General features: G+C 41.2%; 1 protein-coding gene across 1 annotated transcript in view; it reads right to left on the reverse strand.

Annotated features, from left to right (window-relative positions):
• The window catches only part of astn1 (astrotactin 1), a 1,835,284-nt gene that overhangs the window by 1,080,709 nt on the left and 735,605 nt on the right, over positions 1 to 18,970 (reverse strand). Inside the window, exon 5 of the mRNA XM_033028426.1 lies at positions 8,849 to 8,956. Coding sequence (XP_032884317.1) covers positions 8,849 to 8,956 — 108 coding nt within the window. The remainder of the gene's footprint in view (positions 1 to 8,848; positions 8,957 to 18,970) is intronic.

Consider the following 18,970-nt stretch of genomic DNA (forward strand, 5'->3'; position numbering starts at 1 on the left):
TATTTCTTTCTGTTATTTTTTTAGTGCGTTAAATATTTGTTTTAATGTTCTTCGGTTTGTTTTATGTGGGGGGAGGGGGGAGGGGGGAGGGGATCGGGGGAAACTTTTTTTCAGGTTCTTACCTTCCCGGAGTTAAGATCATCCCCTCAACGGGGGCTCGCGGCCCACGACCGAGGAAGAACTAAGGAAGGACTTGAACTTTATTTCGCCTTCCATCACAGTGAGGAATGTGTAGGAGTCACTGTGGTGCATGTTCATGTCAAAATGTGTTTTTTTGTGTGATCTGTTGCTTTTAATTGCATGACTGACCTGGCCAATGAAATTCCTCGTATGTTGCAAAACACACTTGGCGAATAAAGTGTGATTCTGATTCTGATTTTGTGTCTAATCCTGGATGAAAATGGGCAGTCCAAGATTTTCAAAAGCACTCAAGGTCAAATACGACAAGTTGCTGGATGCATCTAATATTTCCCAGTGAAACAAAACACATCAAAATGTCTCTAAAGTATCCCTGACTAGATTTATTACGAGGACTCACTTAATCAGTCTCTCATTTTCTTCTGCCAGCACTTTGACATCCGTGGAGATTTCTGCCAAACACTGGATTCAAAATGAGTAAACAGTCCCCTTATCCCAGTCTCATTTCCAATGGCAAACTGGCAAATAACATGAACTTTCTCTCAAAGTCTCAACAATTGATTTCCCTCAGATTTCTGTTCATTAGTAGTTTGAACCTTCTCTTGACGCTTCTTATACAACCTGTGTCAATACATATTGATTCCACTTCCAACTGAAATATGATCCAAAAACACTTACTCCCACAATACATTAAACTTCCTGCTCATTCCAAGGTTTTGTTCAATGTTGTCTCTAAAGACAGGCTGCGGCTTTTTGCTGACATTATATGCCTCTCCTTAATAGAGCTACTCATCTGTTGAGTACCAGGGAATGCAAGACCGCAGGAAATTGCGAAGAGTTGTGGACATAGCCCAGAACATCACGCATAACAACCTTCCTTCCATGGACTCCATCAATACTTCACACTGCCTTGGCAAGGCCGCCATTATAATCTCGGACCGGTCTCACCCCGGTCACTCCCTCTTCTCCCCTGTCCCATCAGGCAAGAGGTACAGAAGTTTGCTAAAACACACTTCCAAATCAGGGGACATTTATTCCCAGGCACCTAGACCATCCCCTCACCAACTAGAGTGAGGTCCTGACCTCCCATTTACCTCATTGGAGACCTTTGAACTATCTTGCACTAAATGATATACCCTTTATCCTGTATCTGTACACTGTGGATGGCTTGATTGTTGACTGGATAGAATGCAACATAAAAGCTTTTCACTGTACCTCGGTACATGTTACAATAAACTAAACTAAACTAAACAATTAACATCTTTGCAACATTGATGAGGCAGGTTGTGCTGCTGCCTCACACCTCCAGCAGCCTGGTTCAATCCTGACCTCCAGTTCTGTCTGGGTGAAGTTTGCACGTCTCTCCTGTGACCTTGTGGGTTTCACCTCATTGCTCTGGGGGTCACCCAAATTCCTAAGTGGTGCCGTTTGGCAGATTAATTTGCTACTGTAAATTATCCGAAGTGTTGGCTGTAAGTACATCAAAGAGGATTGAGAATGCGTTGCAGAGAAACGAGTGGGGTAATGGGACTGATCGGGCAGTTCTGTGAGGCGGCATAGACTCAATGGGCTGAACGGGCTCGAACTATGTCATGCAAAATATGATAAATGAATTACCATACTGTATTAGGCAGTATAGTTCATGCAATGGAAGAATGGAACAAAATAAAAATACAAAGTCTACAAAGGAGTGTCATAGATTCAAAGTATACAGTGTCACAGCAGTAGAGTTGCTGCCTTTCAGCGCCACAGACCTGGGTTCAATCCTGACTATGGCTGCTGCCTATATAGAGTTTGTACGTTCACCCTGTGATCATGTGGGCTTTCTCCGTGAGTTCCTTCAGCATTTTGTATCTTTCTAAGGGAAAGTAACAGTTACAGTGACTTACAATTTGGGATCTAATTGAGGATTTAGATGTAATCACACATCTAAGAAAAAATTGTAAAGTATAAACATGAACTTTTGCAATAAAGATGAAGTTGGTCAGCTCATCCGTTCAGAAGATTCTTTTGCTGTGGAATTGTCTGGGGGATTTTCACCACTGCTCACACAAATCAAATAACTACATGGAAGGAGGCCATTCTGCACACTGGGTCATAGGAGAGCTATCCCATCAGTCCCATTCTTCCTTCCTTATTTAGGTTTGGTGTTATTATGTAGGTTTACATTTATGCAGAGGTGTAATTAAATGTTTGTTTGGCAAGCTATCCAATCGGATCAGATAATACTACATATAACTACAATCAAACCTAACTCAAGTACAAAGGTAGAACAAAGGGAAAGATGCAGAGTGCAGAAATAGAGACAGATGTACAGATGGAAAAGAGGATTTAGAAAGACACAAAAAGCAGGAATAACTCAGCGGGACAGGCAGCATTGAATTGAATTGAATTGAATACCTTTATTGTCATTCAGACCTTACGGTCTGAACGAAATTTCGTGCCTGCAGTCATACATACAATCATACAATAATAAACATCAATAAACACAAATTAACATCCACCACAGTGTATCCTCCAAGCACCTCCTCACTGTGGTGGAGGCAAAAATCTTAGGGTTATTGTCTCTTCCCTCCTCTTCTCCCTCTGCGCTGAGGCGATTCCCCACTGGGCGATGGCACAACAGTCCCGCGGCTCACCGAACCCCACAAACGGGCCGGTTCAAACACCGCGGCTCGGGGTGGTCGAAGCTGCCACCCTCCAGTCCAGCGTACGCAGCCGCTGGCCCGCGGCTGAACCCAGGACTCAGGTCACCGCCGCCAAAACGCCGTCCCAGCCCCCGGAGCACCGTTCCAGCCACGAGCCGAATCGCCCTCACGTGAGTGCTGTTCCACCTCGGGCTGGGCCACTCCGACGGGAGTGCCGTTCCACCTCGAGCTGGGCCACTCCGACGGGAGTGCCGTTCCACCTCGGGCAGGGCCACTCCGACGGGAGTGCCGTTCCACCTCGGGCTGGGCCACTCCGACGGGAGTGCTGTTCCACCTCGAGCTGGGCCACTCCGACGGGAGTGCCGTTCCACCTCGAGCTGGGCCACTCCAACGGGAGTGCCGTCCCACCTCGAGCTGGGCCCCTCCGACGGGAGTGCCGTTCCACCTCGAGCTGGGCCACTCCGACTGGAGTGCCGTTCCACCCTCGGGCTGGGCCGCTCCGACGGGAGTGCCGTTCCACCCTCGGGCTGGGCCGCTCCGACGGGAGTGCCACAGCCCCTCACGGGAGAGTCTCAGCCCCTCGCCAGGCCGCCCTCACGGGAGCGCAGTTCCAGCACCGAGCTGGGCCGCCCTCACGGGAGCGAGCCTAGGGCGAGTCCTGTCAGGCTGCCTCCGGAGTCTCGAGGTCGCCAGCTCCGCCATTAGGCCTCAGCGCAGACGGAGGCAGAGAAGGGGGATACGACAAAAAAGTCGTATTCCCCCGAAGGGAGAGACAGCAAGCCCCGTTTCAACCCCCCACCCCCCCCCCCGCACATAAACACAACCTAAAAACCAAAAACGTAACTAGACAAAACGAAAAAAAAACAACACAAAAAAGTAAAAACAAACGGACTGCAGGCGAGCCGCAGCCGTTCCCAGCGCCGCCACTTCCGGATCTTTGGAAAGAAGAAATGGGTGATATTTCGGGTCGAGACCTTTCTTCAGACTGAAAGTCTTGGGAAAGGGAAACAAAAGATATAGACTGCGATGTAGAGAGATAAAGAACAATGAAAGAAAGATATGAAAAAAAGTAACAATGATAAAGGAAACAGGCCAATGTTAGCTGTTTGTTGGGTGAAAACGAGAAGCTGGTGCGACTCGGGTGGGGTCAGGATAGAGAGATAGGGAATATCTCTCTACATCATCGTCTATATCTCTCGTTTCTCTTTCCCGAAACTTTCACTCAAGAAGGGTCTCGACGTGAAACACCACCCATTCTTTCTCTCCAGAGATGTTCCAGCTTTACTCCAGCTTTTTGTGTCTATCTTCGGTTTAAACCAGCATCTGCAGTTCCTTCCTACACGAGATTGCATTAGATGATAGTAAGTCCTCCTCTGGGACCAGCACGCAAAGAGTTGCCATTTTGCACCATTTTTCCTCAAAAAAAACACTCTATATTTTCCAATTATTTACAACTTATTCCCACTGTCATGCCCATCTATTCCCCGTGACTCTTTTTTACCCACTTAGCACATAAATCAGATGGGGACTGTGAGATTGCCGCACCTTCTCAGCCTTAATCTAAGTAAAACATTTGAACACATGAATTTAAACTGTCGATGTATTAGTCTTGCAATAAAATACATGAAATCCAATTGACATTTGAATGGCGCACTGGTGCACTGAGCCATAATTACTGCTCATCAAATCAGCTGGCTCTAAAAAAAATGTATAAAAATATTCAAATTTCTGCACAAGAATATTTAAACATATAAGGGATTTAAAGATTAAAATCTGTTTCATTTATTTTTGAAAGCTTTATGGTTTCAGATTCTACCTTAATCATATGTGTTTACACCAATTTCTATTTAGCACTTGCGTAATGTTTATACGGTTAGTTATAAAATTATAATAAAAAAACAGTGTAGGTGAAAAAACAGGAATCATAGGGAAGTAGATAGGCATATGAGTGATAATAAATAGTAGGGCTATTGGGAAATAAGGAGCCGTACAGTAGTGCAGCTGGTAGTGCTGCTGCATCACAATGCAGGACATCCAGATTCAATCCTAACCTCAGGTGCTGTCTGTGTGAAGTTTGCATGTTCTCCCTGTGACCTGGTGGGTTTCCTCCAGATGCTCTGTTTTACTCCCGCATCCCAAAGACGTGCGGGTTTGGAGGTGCGTTGACCTCTGTAAATTGCCCCTAATATGTAGGGAGTGGACGAGAATGCAGGATAACAAAGAACCAGTATGAACAGGTAATCAATGGTCGGCATGGACTCGGTGGGCTGAAGAGCTTGTTTGCATGCTGTATCTTTAAAAAATTACAAAATTGTAATTGTTGGATGTCTAAATTATAAACAGATAACGGCGGTAGTACATACAAGGTCAGGTAGCAACCAGCGAGAGATAAATAGTGTTATTGTTTCAGGAAAAAGCCCTCTCATGGAGTCACAGATTGTACGGCAAAGAAACCTTTCAGCCCATCACATCCATGTCGATCTTTGTGCCTGTCCTATTGATTAACCTGACTAATTGTTTCTGAAACATTGCAATAGTCCCTGCCTCAACTACCTCCTCTGGCAGCCCATTCCATACACCCACCACTCTTTGTGTGGAAATGTCACCCTCAGAATATTATTACATCTTTCCCCCTTCACCTTAAGCCTATGTCCTCTGGTTCTCTATTCCCCTACATTGGGCAAGTGACTCTGTGCATCTACCTAATCTATTCCTCTCATGATTGTATACACCTCTATAAGATCACCCCTCATCCTTCTGCGCTCATAAGAATAGAGTCCCACCCTGCTCAACCTCTCCCCATAGCTCAGGCTCAAGTCCTGGCAACATCCTCGTAAATCTTTTCTATACCCTTTTCAACTTGATCACATCTTTCCTGTAACATGGTGCACAGAACTGAACCCAATAAGATGTACACCTCTATAAGGTGAGGAAAACCTCATTTGCTTGAGGGAAAACCAGCCCAGCCCAAATCCTCCAATTTGGCAACATCTATTGATGCTCCTGAACACATCATCAGCGATGTAACCTGGGGTCATTGGGTGTTTCGGGACATACTTAGAGTATTAGTTTAGTTTAGTTTATTATTGTCATATATATCAGGGTACTATGAAAAGCTTTTTGTTGCATGCTACCCAGTCAGTGAAAAGACTATACATGAATACAATCAAGCTGTTCACAGTGTAAGGATAAAGGTTAAAGGGGATAATGTTTAGTGCAAGATAGAGTCCAACAAAGTCAGATTACTTGTTACAGGGATCACTGTGTATTTACGGGGAGATGCCTCTGTGATCAACGTGGTAAACCACTGCATCACACACGAGGGCAAGATCTGGGCCAAGAACATAACATTGGTACACTGGAACATTAATTCCCAAAATTCACACCTCTCTCATTTCGGGTGGCACAATGGCACTGCTGCGGGAGCTGCTGCCTCACAGTGCCAGAGACCCAGGATCAATTCTGAACTCGGGGTCTGTCTGTGTGGAGTTCACATATTCTCTCTGTGATCGCTTGAGTTTCATCCAGATGCTCCGGTTTCCTCCCATATTCCCAAAGACGTGCCGGCCTGTAGATCAATTGGCCTCCATTAAATTGCTCCAAGTGTGTAGGGAGTGGATGAAAAAGTGAAATAAGATAGTACTAATGTGAAAGGCTAATCGATGGTTGGCATGGACTCAGAGGGCCGAATGGCCTGTTTCCAAGCTGTATCACTAAACTAAAACTAAAACGCTATCTCTAGTAGTACATTAAAGAACATTCATTTCTGCTGTCATAGCTGTTAACATTGCAGAAATTGTTGGAGACACATTGCAAATAAATATTTGATTTGCCATAGTTCCATCTTTCAGATATTTTCTTTATCATGCCATTGGCATGCTATTGCATCAAACACAATTTTCAATTATCAATAAGAGATAAAGGGATATAAAATTCAAATACTATATTTTAACTGTTCTTCACTCTTCTATCTCTATGGTTTTATGGAATATCATCCTATCTTCCTTTTCCAGTATCATGAATACCTTTCACATCTCAGACTGAAGAAACCATTGGCACAGATAATATATAAGCAGGTTAATTCTGCCCATTGTATCCATTTCAGATATAAGTTACAGCACAATGAGGCCAAAACAAGCCCACCCTCTCCCACCCCCTCAATCTAAACAATAAAGAGAATCTTAACTGCTGACCATGTTACTCTCCAGTTAAACTGTTTGTCAAGATTTTCAAAACAAAATATTAAAAAATAATCAGGTACTCAAACATTAAAACAACTGGTTTTACTGGTGGCACAAACAGCCATGAAAAACAAATGAAGGATCAGAGATGTATTACTGGAAATAAACACCTTGTTTTTTGGGGCTAATGATCCAAGGTCACTGTTAAAAATGATTGAAATATGTAATTGAACAGAAATATCAACTACCTTATATTTTCATGGCCCATCTTAGCTATGATAGCCATCACAGACATGAATACAGTGAAAGGTTTGTAGAATACAATCCAATGAAGATAGACAAGTGATTTATTTAAAAAAGAACAATTTGCCCCTTAAAGTGAATTACAATATTTTATCTCGCTGACACATTCAGGCAATTTTCCACAAAGAACAATGGATTCTCAGACAAACTGCAGGTTGTAATCCAATTCACAGATTTGTATATAATTGGTGTATGGAACAGAGGAAATAGGAACCGGGTTACAGGCTGTAATCTAATCTAATGCATGCAGTTTAAGTTTAAAGTTACAACTACTCACGGAGACAGGTTGATAGAGAATTGGGAGAATGGCATTGAAAGGTAACTTAATTGAAGGATTCAGATGACATAAAGAAAATAATATACACCTTAGAGCTTGTACAATTCATAAATCACATTTTAAGGGTCGGGTTACTTCATAAATCACATACCCAAGAAATCAGAAAACTGTGGTTCAGTTTCTTTAATACTGCCAGTGGAAATGCCCTCAAGCTGTTCTGTTCTGTTAATGTTCATTTCATAAAACATAAGCATAAGACATCAGATCAGAGGGAAGTAGATTGTGGCTTATAAATACAATGTCGTTTTTCATATGTAGTCATGGGAATCCAGTTAAAAGGGAGGAAGTTACAATTCCATTAATTCAGACTACATTTATTAAGAAATCCCAATGGTTCAGTATCTGGCACATTGGATACTTATTTCTCTGCTCCCTTTAAGCTTGCCAGGACCCCACTTCCTGCACTTCGTTAAACTCACTTGTCCTGGTTCTCACATATCCTTTAAATGCACTGGGCCCCAATTACCATGCTCCCTTTACACACACTGGGGTCCTGGTTCCCTTAAGAGACCCCGTGGTCCCCATGTACTCTTTTAATTACAATGGGACCCCAGTTCCCATGTTCCCTTTAAACACACTGGGACCCTGGTCCCCACATTCCTTTTGTAGACATCATGCTCCTGGTTTCCATGCATCCCTTAAATTATACTGGGGTCCAGTTACAATGCTCCCTTTAAACATACTGGTGTCCTGGTTGACATATTCAATTTGTGGACCCCCATGGTCCCCACGTATCCTTTAAATACAATGGGACCCCAATTACCATGCTACCTTTAAATACACTGTGGCCTTAGTTCCTCTGATCCCTGGTTCCTTTGCCTGGACCTTGTTTTCCACGACCCCTTTAGACTCACGAGATTCAATGGTAAATTGATTGTCTTACAATATCTAGAAATTTAAAAGTATTTAAAATGCACTGGGGTATGAACTGGAATAACATCCAAATAATAGAATAATTTATACCAAGATGCAGTAATTCATCAAGAGTTAAGTCAAGAGTGTTTAGTTGTCATATGTACCGATAATGGAACAATGAAATTCTTATTTGCAGCAGCAATATATACTCATATGCCGAAACAATCCAAGTCTGTCCAACATTTCCATGTAGCTAATCCAGGCATCATTCTGGTAAACCTCCTCTACACCCTTTCCAAAGTGTCCACATCCTTTGTGTATTGGGGAGACCAGAACTGCACACAATATTCCAATGCCAATGAAATAAGAGTAGTTCTCAAGCATACCTCTGCTCCGACGTCTGCTGCGGGAAGGATCTGTGTAAAAGGTCAGCTGAGGTTCATTATCTGCTTCGGTTCCCGAATCACCTTCAGGGTTCAAAAAGGCCGATCCAGCTGCAAAGAAAAATGAGCAATGCAACTTATGGTCATTTGCAGTGAACATGTTAGCAATCAGTATACACCATTTTATAGAAATGCAATTGACTTATGATGAGTTAGGAAACTAAATGCATCTGGGACCAGACCTCAATGCACTTGTGTGGTCAACAGCATCAAAGTTCGAGCCATCCTCATTCATTCAAACCTTTTTGGAGACCCTCAGTTCATCTTTAATCAGACTTTACTGGACTATATCTTGCACTAAACGTTATTCCCTTTATCCTGTATCTGTACACTGTGAACGTCTTTATTGTAATCATGTATAGTCTTTCCGCTGACTGGATATCGTGCACCAAACAGTTTTCACTGTTCCTCAGTACACGTGACATTAAATTAAAATATAAGAATTGATGCACATTTATTTTAACAAGTGGCACTGAGCTAAGGTTTAATGATTCAGACCCATGAAAGCTTTAAGAGCCTGTCCCACAGTACGAGGTAATTCAAGAGCTCTCCCGAGTTAAAAAAAAAAATCAAACTCGTGGTAAGCACGTAGAATGTACGTTGCGGGTACGTCGGAGCTCGGGTCGTCTCTTAGCGGCTCGTAACACTAACAGTAGGTACTCGGGAAACGCGGTAATATTGTGAAGCCTTTTCAACGTTGAAAAATGTCCACGAGAGTCCCGAGTACCTACGAGCAGCGATTACCGTAATTCTCCGAGTTCGAATCAGGGGAAACTCGGGAGAACTCTTGAATTAGCTCGTACAGTGGGACAGCACCATTACTCAATTTGATGGATTGTTTGGTTGAAAGATATAGGGTGGAGACAGACCTTTCAGCCCACCCAGTCCATGCCAGCCATCAATCGCCTATTCACACTGGTTCTACGTCATCCCACTATCACAACCACTCTCAATACTCTCAGGGTAATTTATGTAAGGACCATTCAGAAGCCTGGTAACAGAGAGGAAGAAGTTGCTCTTGTGTCTGCTCTAAAATGGGTTATTTGGCAATAACATATGAAAAATGCCACACAGAGGTCCTTTAAATTACTACACCCCTCCACACAGTGTTCTGTTGCTGCTTCCCCTTCTATAATCATAGCTGATCAGAGAACTGATGCAAATTACAAAGACATAAATTATTTTTAATGCAAAAATCCTTGAAAATCCTGTACCCATTCAAATGAAGTGTGACTGAGCTTTTAAGAGCATGCAAAACCATAACTAACTACATTATTCAGAAGTAATTGTCGGTGTTACATTGTCTGCATGTTGCTGCATGTTGATATCACTTTATTACTAACATGCACTAAATATCCGGAAATTGGATTTTTGTCAATAAGTTGCAGAATGAAACAAAATGAACACTTAGAGCAGGTAATTATAAATGTAAGTACAATGAAATGCAAATGGATAATCTCAGAAACAGAAAATTAATTTATCTGCTGACAATTAACTATCACAAAAATAATCAAATTTCACGTTTTTAAGCAGATTTTAAAAGTTACAAATTTTAAGTGGAATTTATTTACTGCCCTCCTCATCACATTCCTTCTCTGTCAATTAATCTAGCTTTCCATTTTCTCTCAAATAATCACTGAATCACAATAACGCCCTTACCACCCACCTCATTCTGACTGTGATGCCTCTGGACACTCATCTCATTTGCATGTATCGGGTCCATATCCCTCTGCTCCTTTTCAAGAGTCCAGAGTCAAGAGTGCTTTATTGTCAATAGTCCCAAACAGAACATTGACATTCTTACTTAAGGCAGCACAGCAGAATATGTAAACTTCTGTCAAAGTAGACATCCAAATATCTTTTAATCATTGTGATAGTATCTGTCTCCACTATCTCCTCTGGCAGTTCAACCCAAACATTCCCCACTCAGTGGTGAAAAAATTGTTCCTCATGTGGAAGTTACTATTAGTGAAAATGCAAAGTCTGTGTAATAGATCCCAAAAATGGGAAGACGTAATGAATGGTGTTTTTTCTAAGACCTGAGAGCTATTTAAAATAGTGCTTTAGTACCTAATACCAATATTATTCTGGCATCTATAACGACAGAAGCCGACACCTTTACAGTAATTGACCTATGTTCAGCCTTTTACCCCATATCCCTGTGTAAAGACCAATAGGCTATTGTTCCGTGGATTTGCCAGCAGTGGTGGAATAACATGCCAGCCTGCTTACATGCTGTAATGGCGAAGGGCCACAATTATAGATTGTTAAGCAGTGAACTAGCTGCTGAAAGGTAAACAAGCTTCTTTATCTGATTAGGATTTTGGGTTTGTGCCATAACCACTTACGAGCTCAAGGACAGATTCAAAACCAAATTACAATCAGACACATAATGCTTCTAGTTCATGGTATCTTGTAACATTCGAACTTATGAATGTTAATCTCTTAAAGAAGCTAAAAACAAATCTGCAGATCCCAGTCATGGATAAATGGCATGAAGCAATATAAGAGTTAATGGTAACAGACTAAAACGTATGAATTCTAAATATTACTCTTAATTTTTTTATAAGCTCTGCATAAAGATAGTTGACAGCTCAATTCTTGATAATCTTTATATGTCATCGTGTTAACTGTTTTATAACTATTGTATGTAAAAAACTTTTTTACTATGAAATAAGTATTGATCATAAAGATCAACAAAGAGGAACCTGTATTACAATAAGAAGAGTGTTGTGCCTAGATTCCTGATGAATTCTCTAATATAATGACCTTGCTACCCACAGATCCCCCAAAATTGAGAAAATCCATTAGGTTGACAGTGACATGGACACAATGAAGTAAAATGGGAGATGCTGGCCAATCAGTTGGCTTGATGGACTTTGGAATACTATATTACACTATGGCTCTATCGTTTTATTAATCATCGCTCTAATTTATATTGTTAATCACTTGCGACCATTATGTACCTACCGGGGATTGTGAATGTTATCATAAACTGATAAAGAGGAAGGAATGTGGAAGTTAAGATATAAACTTTACAAAATGGATTCAGCTAAAACTAAGACAACCAGTCACCTTCTCCTATTAAATTGCAAAGCCAGCAAAAAGCACTAACTCTTTTTCTCAGTACACTAACAAGGCTAACAAAATGTTGATGTACCCCTTTCCAATAACATAAGCGAGATAACAAGTACAACTTCATGAACGTCTCCTCTATAATATAAACATTAAGAGGTTCAGACTCTCAGCACTAACCCTTGCTCTATAAGATTATAATGTGCGTCATAAGTAGAAAAAAACAAAAGGCTTGTTCTGCAGAAAAATAGCCTTCTCATATAACCATATATGGCTAACCCTTCCTCTGTCAGAAGAACCTGTCAATCTTAAGAAGCAAGAGGCTGTACTATGCTCTGCAGACAAGGTATTGCTTAATCACTGATTATTGGAGTATAAATACATGTACTTAATCACTGCCCCTTTGTGTTGGGACCAGAGCTCTTTATAGCCTGTATCTACATACTATAGAGTCCTTACCACACCCGCCTGGTGAAATACTGCTTGATTACTAATTTTATTTGCATTTTTGTCTAAGAATGTGAACCACAACACTCAGATCTCCTTTAGCTTCTTGCATCTCGCCTTAAACCTTTACTCTCTAGTTCTTGACTACTCTCCCCTGAGAAAAAACTATTTCATTAATCCTATCATTGTCCCACATAAATTTTTAAAACTACAATAAGTTCACTTCTCAGCCTCCTACGCTTTAGTGAGAAGAAATCCGGCCTATCCAATCAAGTACAGCCTTCCAGGTAACATCCTGATGATGAACCAACCCGTACAACTGTAATCCTACCTCAACAATGCAATACTTGCACTACAAAGGACTTGCTTATTTTTTCTAATTGTTTTGCACTAACGTCTTGATTTTTGTATAATCTTTTTTTTATTTTGATTGTTGTGCAGAATTTTATGTGTAAGTTGTGCATAATTAATGTACTTTTTCTTTTTTCTTTGATTGTCTCTGAGTCTATGTGCCTGTGATACCGCTGTAAACAAGAATTTCAATGCATTTTACTGCACTTGAGCATATAATAATAAACTCAACTCGACCCGAATGCTTATAGGAAATGCCTTTGCTTTTCAAGGTTAGCATTGGAAATGCCATTGGTAAGCCAATATTTGCAGTTCCTTGTGTCTACCTTCCAAATGGCTTTATCTGGGCCTGGTCCACCTGTCCCATCACTTTCAGTGAGCTAAGAACTGGTATTTCTTTTTATGTCTTTTTCTCTACTTGATTTAAATTTGCACTCACCTCCTTTTATTTACATTGCTTCTCATGCTCAGGATATATCGTGCTGACTGATTTGTTTACTTAGGTATTAATTACACTACAACAATAGTGGATAAAACCCATGGATCTGAATGTGTGGAAGTACTCTGGTTTCTACAGCAGTTCTCATTCATATCCAGTTGAAGTTCTGCTGGTATCACTCCCAAGACTGACCCAGATTGTCCTGGTCCTTGCTGTGATGCTGTACGCTGTGGCCAGGCTACGCTGTGGTCAGAACTGTCTAGCAATGCCCAACTTAGACAGCTCAAATATCTGCAGTAGACGTATACTGTCACTTTCGGTGTGCACTTTGGCAAATCCAGTGAAGCAGAAAACATCCAAGCATTTTTATTCAATGAGTACCTTGTAAGTGGGAGGTGATATATTACTTGCTCTCTGCAAAATGTCCAAATGCTCTGAGACATTGCAGATGGATTAAGCTGGCAGAAGAACTGAACATCATGGGTACCCATTAGCAGGGTCAATGCGGTCAATTCTGCTGTAAAGGGGATGCTGGTCACTGAGTATCTGCCTGCTCACAAGATCATGGAGAGGTACAGCATATAAACCGGTCCACCAAAGTAACCACCCATTCCTAGACTAATCTTGCACTAACGCATTGTGTTCTCATTAATATGAAGGCTTCACAGACAGTGAACCTTTGTTGGGTTCAGCTAAAGTTGCAAGTCTGAGGAGTGGCCTTTGATTTTCTTCCTGGCCACTGCAAGGTTATGTCAATCAAGTTAGCAGCTGCGCTCACTACTTGAGTTGAGTTTAGTTTATTGTCACGTGTACCGGGGTACAGGTGAAATGCTTTTGTTGCGCACTAACCAGTCAGCGGAAAGACATTACAATTGAGCCATCTACAGTGGACAGGTACAGAATAAAAGGAATAATGAGAATAAAGTTTAGCCTAAGATAAAGTCCAGTAAAGCCCGATCAAAGATAGTCCGAGGTTCTCCAATGACATAGATTGTAGCTCAGGGCTTCTCTCTAGTTGTTGGTAGGATGATTTCGTTGCCTGATAACAGCTGGGAAGAAACTCACTGAATCTGGTGATGTGCGCTTTCATATTTCTATACTTCTTGCCTGACGGGGGAGAGAAAAAGAAGTGGGCAGGGCATTTCCATTGGTGTACGAGCTTCAATTACAGCCAAGGAATTAAGCAGTGCTCCTGCAACCAAGAGCAAGATCTTCAACAACTCTGCAGAGGGGAGATTTTCCCACTCTCAACAGAACAGTGAAACAATGACACAAAAAAACCCAGCTACCTAAAATAACAATCTAATGATTTGGGATGACAGGGAACTGCAGATGTTGTTTTACAAAAAAAAGACACAAAGTGCTGGACTAACTCTGCAGGTTAGGCAACATCTCTGGAAAACATGGATAGGTGACCCTTCGGATTAGGGTTTGAATCAAATCAAACTAGGCATTGACCCAGAAAGGGCCCTTTTCCAAGTGTGGGATCCTGACATATTACGTATGTGCTTAACATATATTTTAGGAAAAGCCAAAGTCTAAGCCATTAGTTAAGCCATTAGTTTAGCCATTAGCCTTAACTAATATTATACGTTAAGAAATTAATATGTTCAATGCCCATTGAATTCTGTGAAGGACATTTACAACATCACTTGACCAGGCCAACACTAAGCCAGTGTCACTGCCAGGACAATGGGCTTTAATGGCCAAGATAAGACTCTACATTCTTAACTATTTTGAAATTTGAAGAGGACAAGATGACACCAGATACGTGGTGACTATTGTGTACTGCTTCAGTATAATCTACTATTCTTTACTCTTGTACTTAAGTATGATTCTACCTGTGTATCGTAGGATTTTTATTGAACTTTAAGCAAAAAAAGGAACTACATTGTACCTTGGTACATGGTACAATAATATACTTTGAACCATTGTGCACAGTGGAGCAGGGGCAGAGTTGCTGCATTGCAGCACCAGAGATCCGGGTTTGTGTGGGTTTTCTCTGGATGCTCTGATTTCTTCCTACAGTCCAAAGATATACAGGTTTGTATGATATTTGGCTTAGATGAAATTGTAAATTCTTTAGTGTGTAGGATAGTGTTAGAACTTAATTTAGAGTTTGAGTTTTAGAGATAAAGTATTGAAACAGGCCCTTCGGCCCACCTGAGTCCATGACGACCATTGATCACCTATTCACACACTTTCTATATTATTCCACCTTCTCATCCACTCCTTACCCATTAGGGGCAATTTTACAGGCCAATTGTCTTTGCAGACAACTCTGCATGTCTTTGGGATGTGGGAGGAAACTGGAGCACCTGGAGAATGTGCAACTCCACATAGACGGTACCGGGGTCTGGATCGAACCTGAGTCTCTGGTGATGTGAGGCAGCAGCTCTACTAGCTGTGTCACTGTTTAGTTTAGTTTAGAGATACAGCGTGGCTACATACCGAGTCCATGCCAACCATCGATCACCCGTTCCATCCTACACATTCGGGACAATTTACAGAAACCAAATAATCAACAAACCTGCACGTCTTTGGAATGTGTGAGGAAACTAGAGCACCCGGAGGAAACCCATGCAGTCACAGGGAAAACGTACAAACTCCATACAGACAGCACCCACAGTCAGGATTAAAACCGGATCTCTGGCATTGTAAGGCGGCAACTCGACCACTGTGTCACTATGCTGCCAAATACTGAAAAAAGCCATCCATTATATTTGGAAGTAACACCAAGAAGATCTACAACATATCATTGCAAGTTTAAAGGAAAAGGTACAGAAGAGCTGATTAAAGTCTTCAGTAAATAATTTAAAAAACAAGTTGAATGCTACATTGAGAAACACAATAGAAAAACAAAGGAATATAAATTATTTTTCAGTTTATTTATAGTTTTTGACATTGCAAAATTGAACAATGCAGAAGATGCCGAGAAATGTATTAATATAAACTTGGAGTTATAAGGAGTTGAAGAGAAAATTGAGATTTATTTGTAACCCAAAGCTGAAAAGCATGAGAAGCCTAAAGGAAAATTGTATGAATATGAGGAACTAATATAAGGTAATCATCAAAACTACCATCAATGGGCGATATGGTAACAAGAGAACATAACTTTAAGATAATCATATTAGAAAAATCAAAAACAAATCGCCCATAGTTAAAAGTTGGAATTTGATGTTACCATAATTGAAGTTGTATCTTTATATATGTGAATTTCATAATTAGTTGCTTGAAAGGGGATGGTTGAAGGTTGAGGAGCATGGAGAGAAAGTTTGAGAGTAGAGTTCGAGATAGAGGCTCAAATACTGAACAAACGTCCAGAGATTTAACGTGTTGAGAACCTATGTTGAAGTCAGATTTCACTATGCATATAGTGGGTCAGGCCAAGTCTGGGGAGGGAATGGATAGGCATTCTTTTGCGTCAGAACCACTCTTTAGAAGAAGGGAACTGAAGAAGTGTCCCGACCCAAAACATCGCCTGTCCATTTCCTCGCCAGATCCACACTGATCCACACAGGTTTTAGTTAGAAGCATAACAACATAACCAGTAGATCTTTCACTGAGCTATTAGGTAACAAAGCCAGTTCTCCATTCAGTATGTAAACATAACTCGAATCTGCACTGTTACAACTTGATTTGATAATTCATTGAGTTATTAGGTGAGGCAGTGACAGGGATAAATGCCTTTACCATCTTAGCAATTAATGCAATACCATGATAAGACTATGGTTAAATGGTGATTTCAAGCATTGTTATTTCCACTATCTGCACCAGAAAGTGAGAAAATAAGACACAGTGCAAAACAAATCAATCCAGATGAAGGTGACTTTCAGAACAAGAGTATGTGCACAAATGCTGAACTATACAGCCGACATTCTCCTGAAATGTTTGAAATATCTTGCTTTTTGAACTTTTTGAATTTTGTGATATTTGTCGAAGCATTACATTTTTTTTCAGTTGAATCTAAACCATTCTTCCAGCCTTCACGCTTGCTGAGGTGAGACTCCTATAGTAGGACGTTTGCTTGAAGATATGAAGTTACATGGTGTACAGTGAGTATAGGAAGGAACTGCAGATGTTGGTTTAAACCAAAGATAGACACAAAAAGCTGGAGTAACTCAGCGGGTCAGGCATTATCTCTGGAGTAAAGGAATAGGTGACGTTTTGGGTCGAGAACCTTCTTCAGACTCAGGAGAGGTTGTTGTCTTGGCCCTAGGTTTGAGGTTCTCAATCTCCTTCCTGTACTCTGTCTCGTCATTATTTGATATATGGCCCATTATGATGGTGTTCTCTGCAATTTTGTAAATTGAGATGGATTGGCATTTGGCTGCACAGTCATGAGTGGATAAGAAGTATCCACATTCCAATATTTTGTGTCTAGCTATGATGTACAGTGAGTTACCTACAACCTGATAAAATAAATGTTTCTAACATGATGAAACTAATAGTGTATCTATCATAGATAAGCCATCTGGTGAGCTCCTCTGTGGCCCTGGTTGAGTTAATGAGTGTCATTGGGTGCTGATCAATGGAATAGCATTGTGCATTTGCAATTTTAAAAACTGCCGGCTTCTTCAAACTAATGAACTAAAGATGAAAGCCCAGAGTATATCTCACATTTTAAGTGCACCATTGAATATACTAGGAAAAACAATTTGTAAATTCCAATGCAATTATGGACATGCTTTTGGCAGCAGCTGCTGAAGGAACTCTCTGTGAAGGTTCTTTTTGTCATTTATTTATCTTTCAGGATCTGGGTTTTGCACATTTGCCAAGGGTGGTATTTATTGCACATCTCTAATTGCCTGCAGAATGTGCTGGTGAACTGCAAGTTTAACAATGGTCAAGATATTCTAACAACTTCTTTCCGTGGGAAGTTCCAGAACTTATACACAGTGGAACGGTATCATATTTCTAGGTCAGGATCGAGCATGGTTTGGAAGGGAACTTGTCCTGTTACATTGTAGAGAGTGTGCAGCAATCAATTTTAGTTTAGAGAAACAGCATGGAGACAGGCCCTTCGGCACACCGAGTCCATGCTGACCATCGATCATTTGTACACTTGTTTTATGTTATCCCAGTTTTACATCCTACGCACTGGGGGTGATTTACAAAAGCCAATTAACCTACAAACCTCCACTCCTTTGGAAGGTAGGGAAAAACCAGAGCATCTGGAAAGAACCCACAGACTTTTTTTTAGACTTTTTGAGAAACAGCACGGAAACAGGCCCTTTAGCCCACTGAGTCCACGCCGACCATCGATGCCCCATACACTAGCGCTATCCTACACAATAGAGACAATTAAAACATTTTCTACCAACGCCAATTGACCTACAAACCTACACATCTTTTTTTGAGTATGGAAGGAACCTAGAGCACCCAGAGAAAGCCCACATGATCACAGGGGCAAACTCCACATAGACAGTACCTGTAGTTTGGATTGAACTGGGGCCTCTGGTGCTGTAACACTGGTGGCACAGTGGAAACTCTTCCATTGCGCCATCCAAAATTATGTAGATGGTAAACACTGCAGCCAATTTGCACTGGCAGCAGAGGGTGTTTTTGTGTGGTGGATGGGATACCAGTCAAGTGGGGCATTTTGTTCAGCATTTATTCCCACTGTCAAGCAGGCCGGTTGCATGTGATTCAAGTCTATGTGGAGGATATCAGCTGCAGTGCTAGCTGCCTGTATTATGTTCCCTAAACTGCACAATGGCTTCCTAGACAGGATGGAGCCAGAGGTCATTAAA

Source organism: Amblyraja radiata, chromosome 10 (assembly GCF_010909765.2).
Source record: "Amblyraja radiata isolate CabotCenter1 chromosome 10, sAmbRad1.1.pri, whole genome shotgun sequence".
Classification (NCBI taxonomy): Eukaryota; Metazoa; Chordata; class Chondrichthyes; order Rajiformes; family Rajidae; genus Amblyraja; species Amblyraja radiata.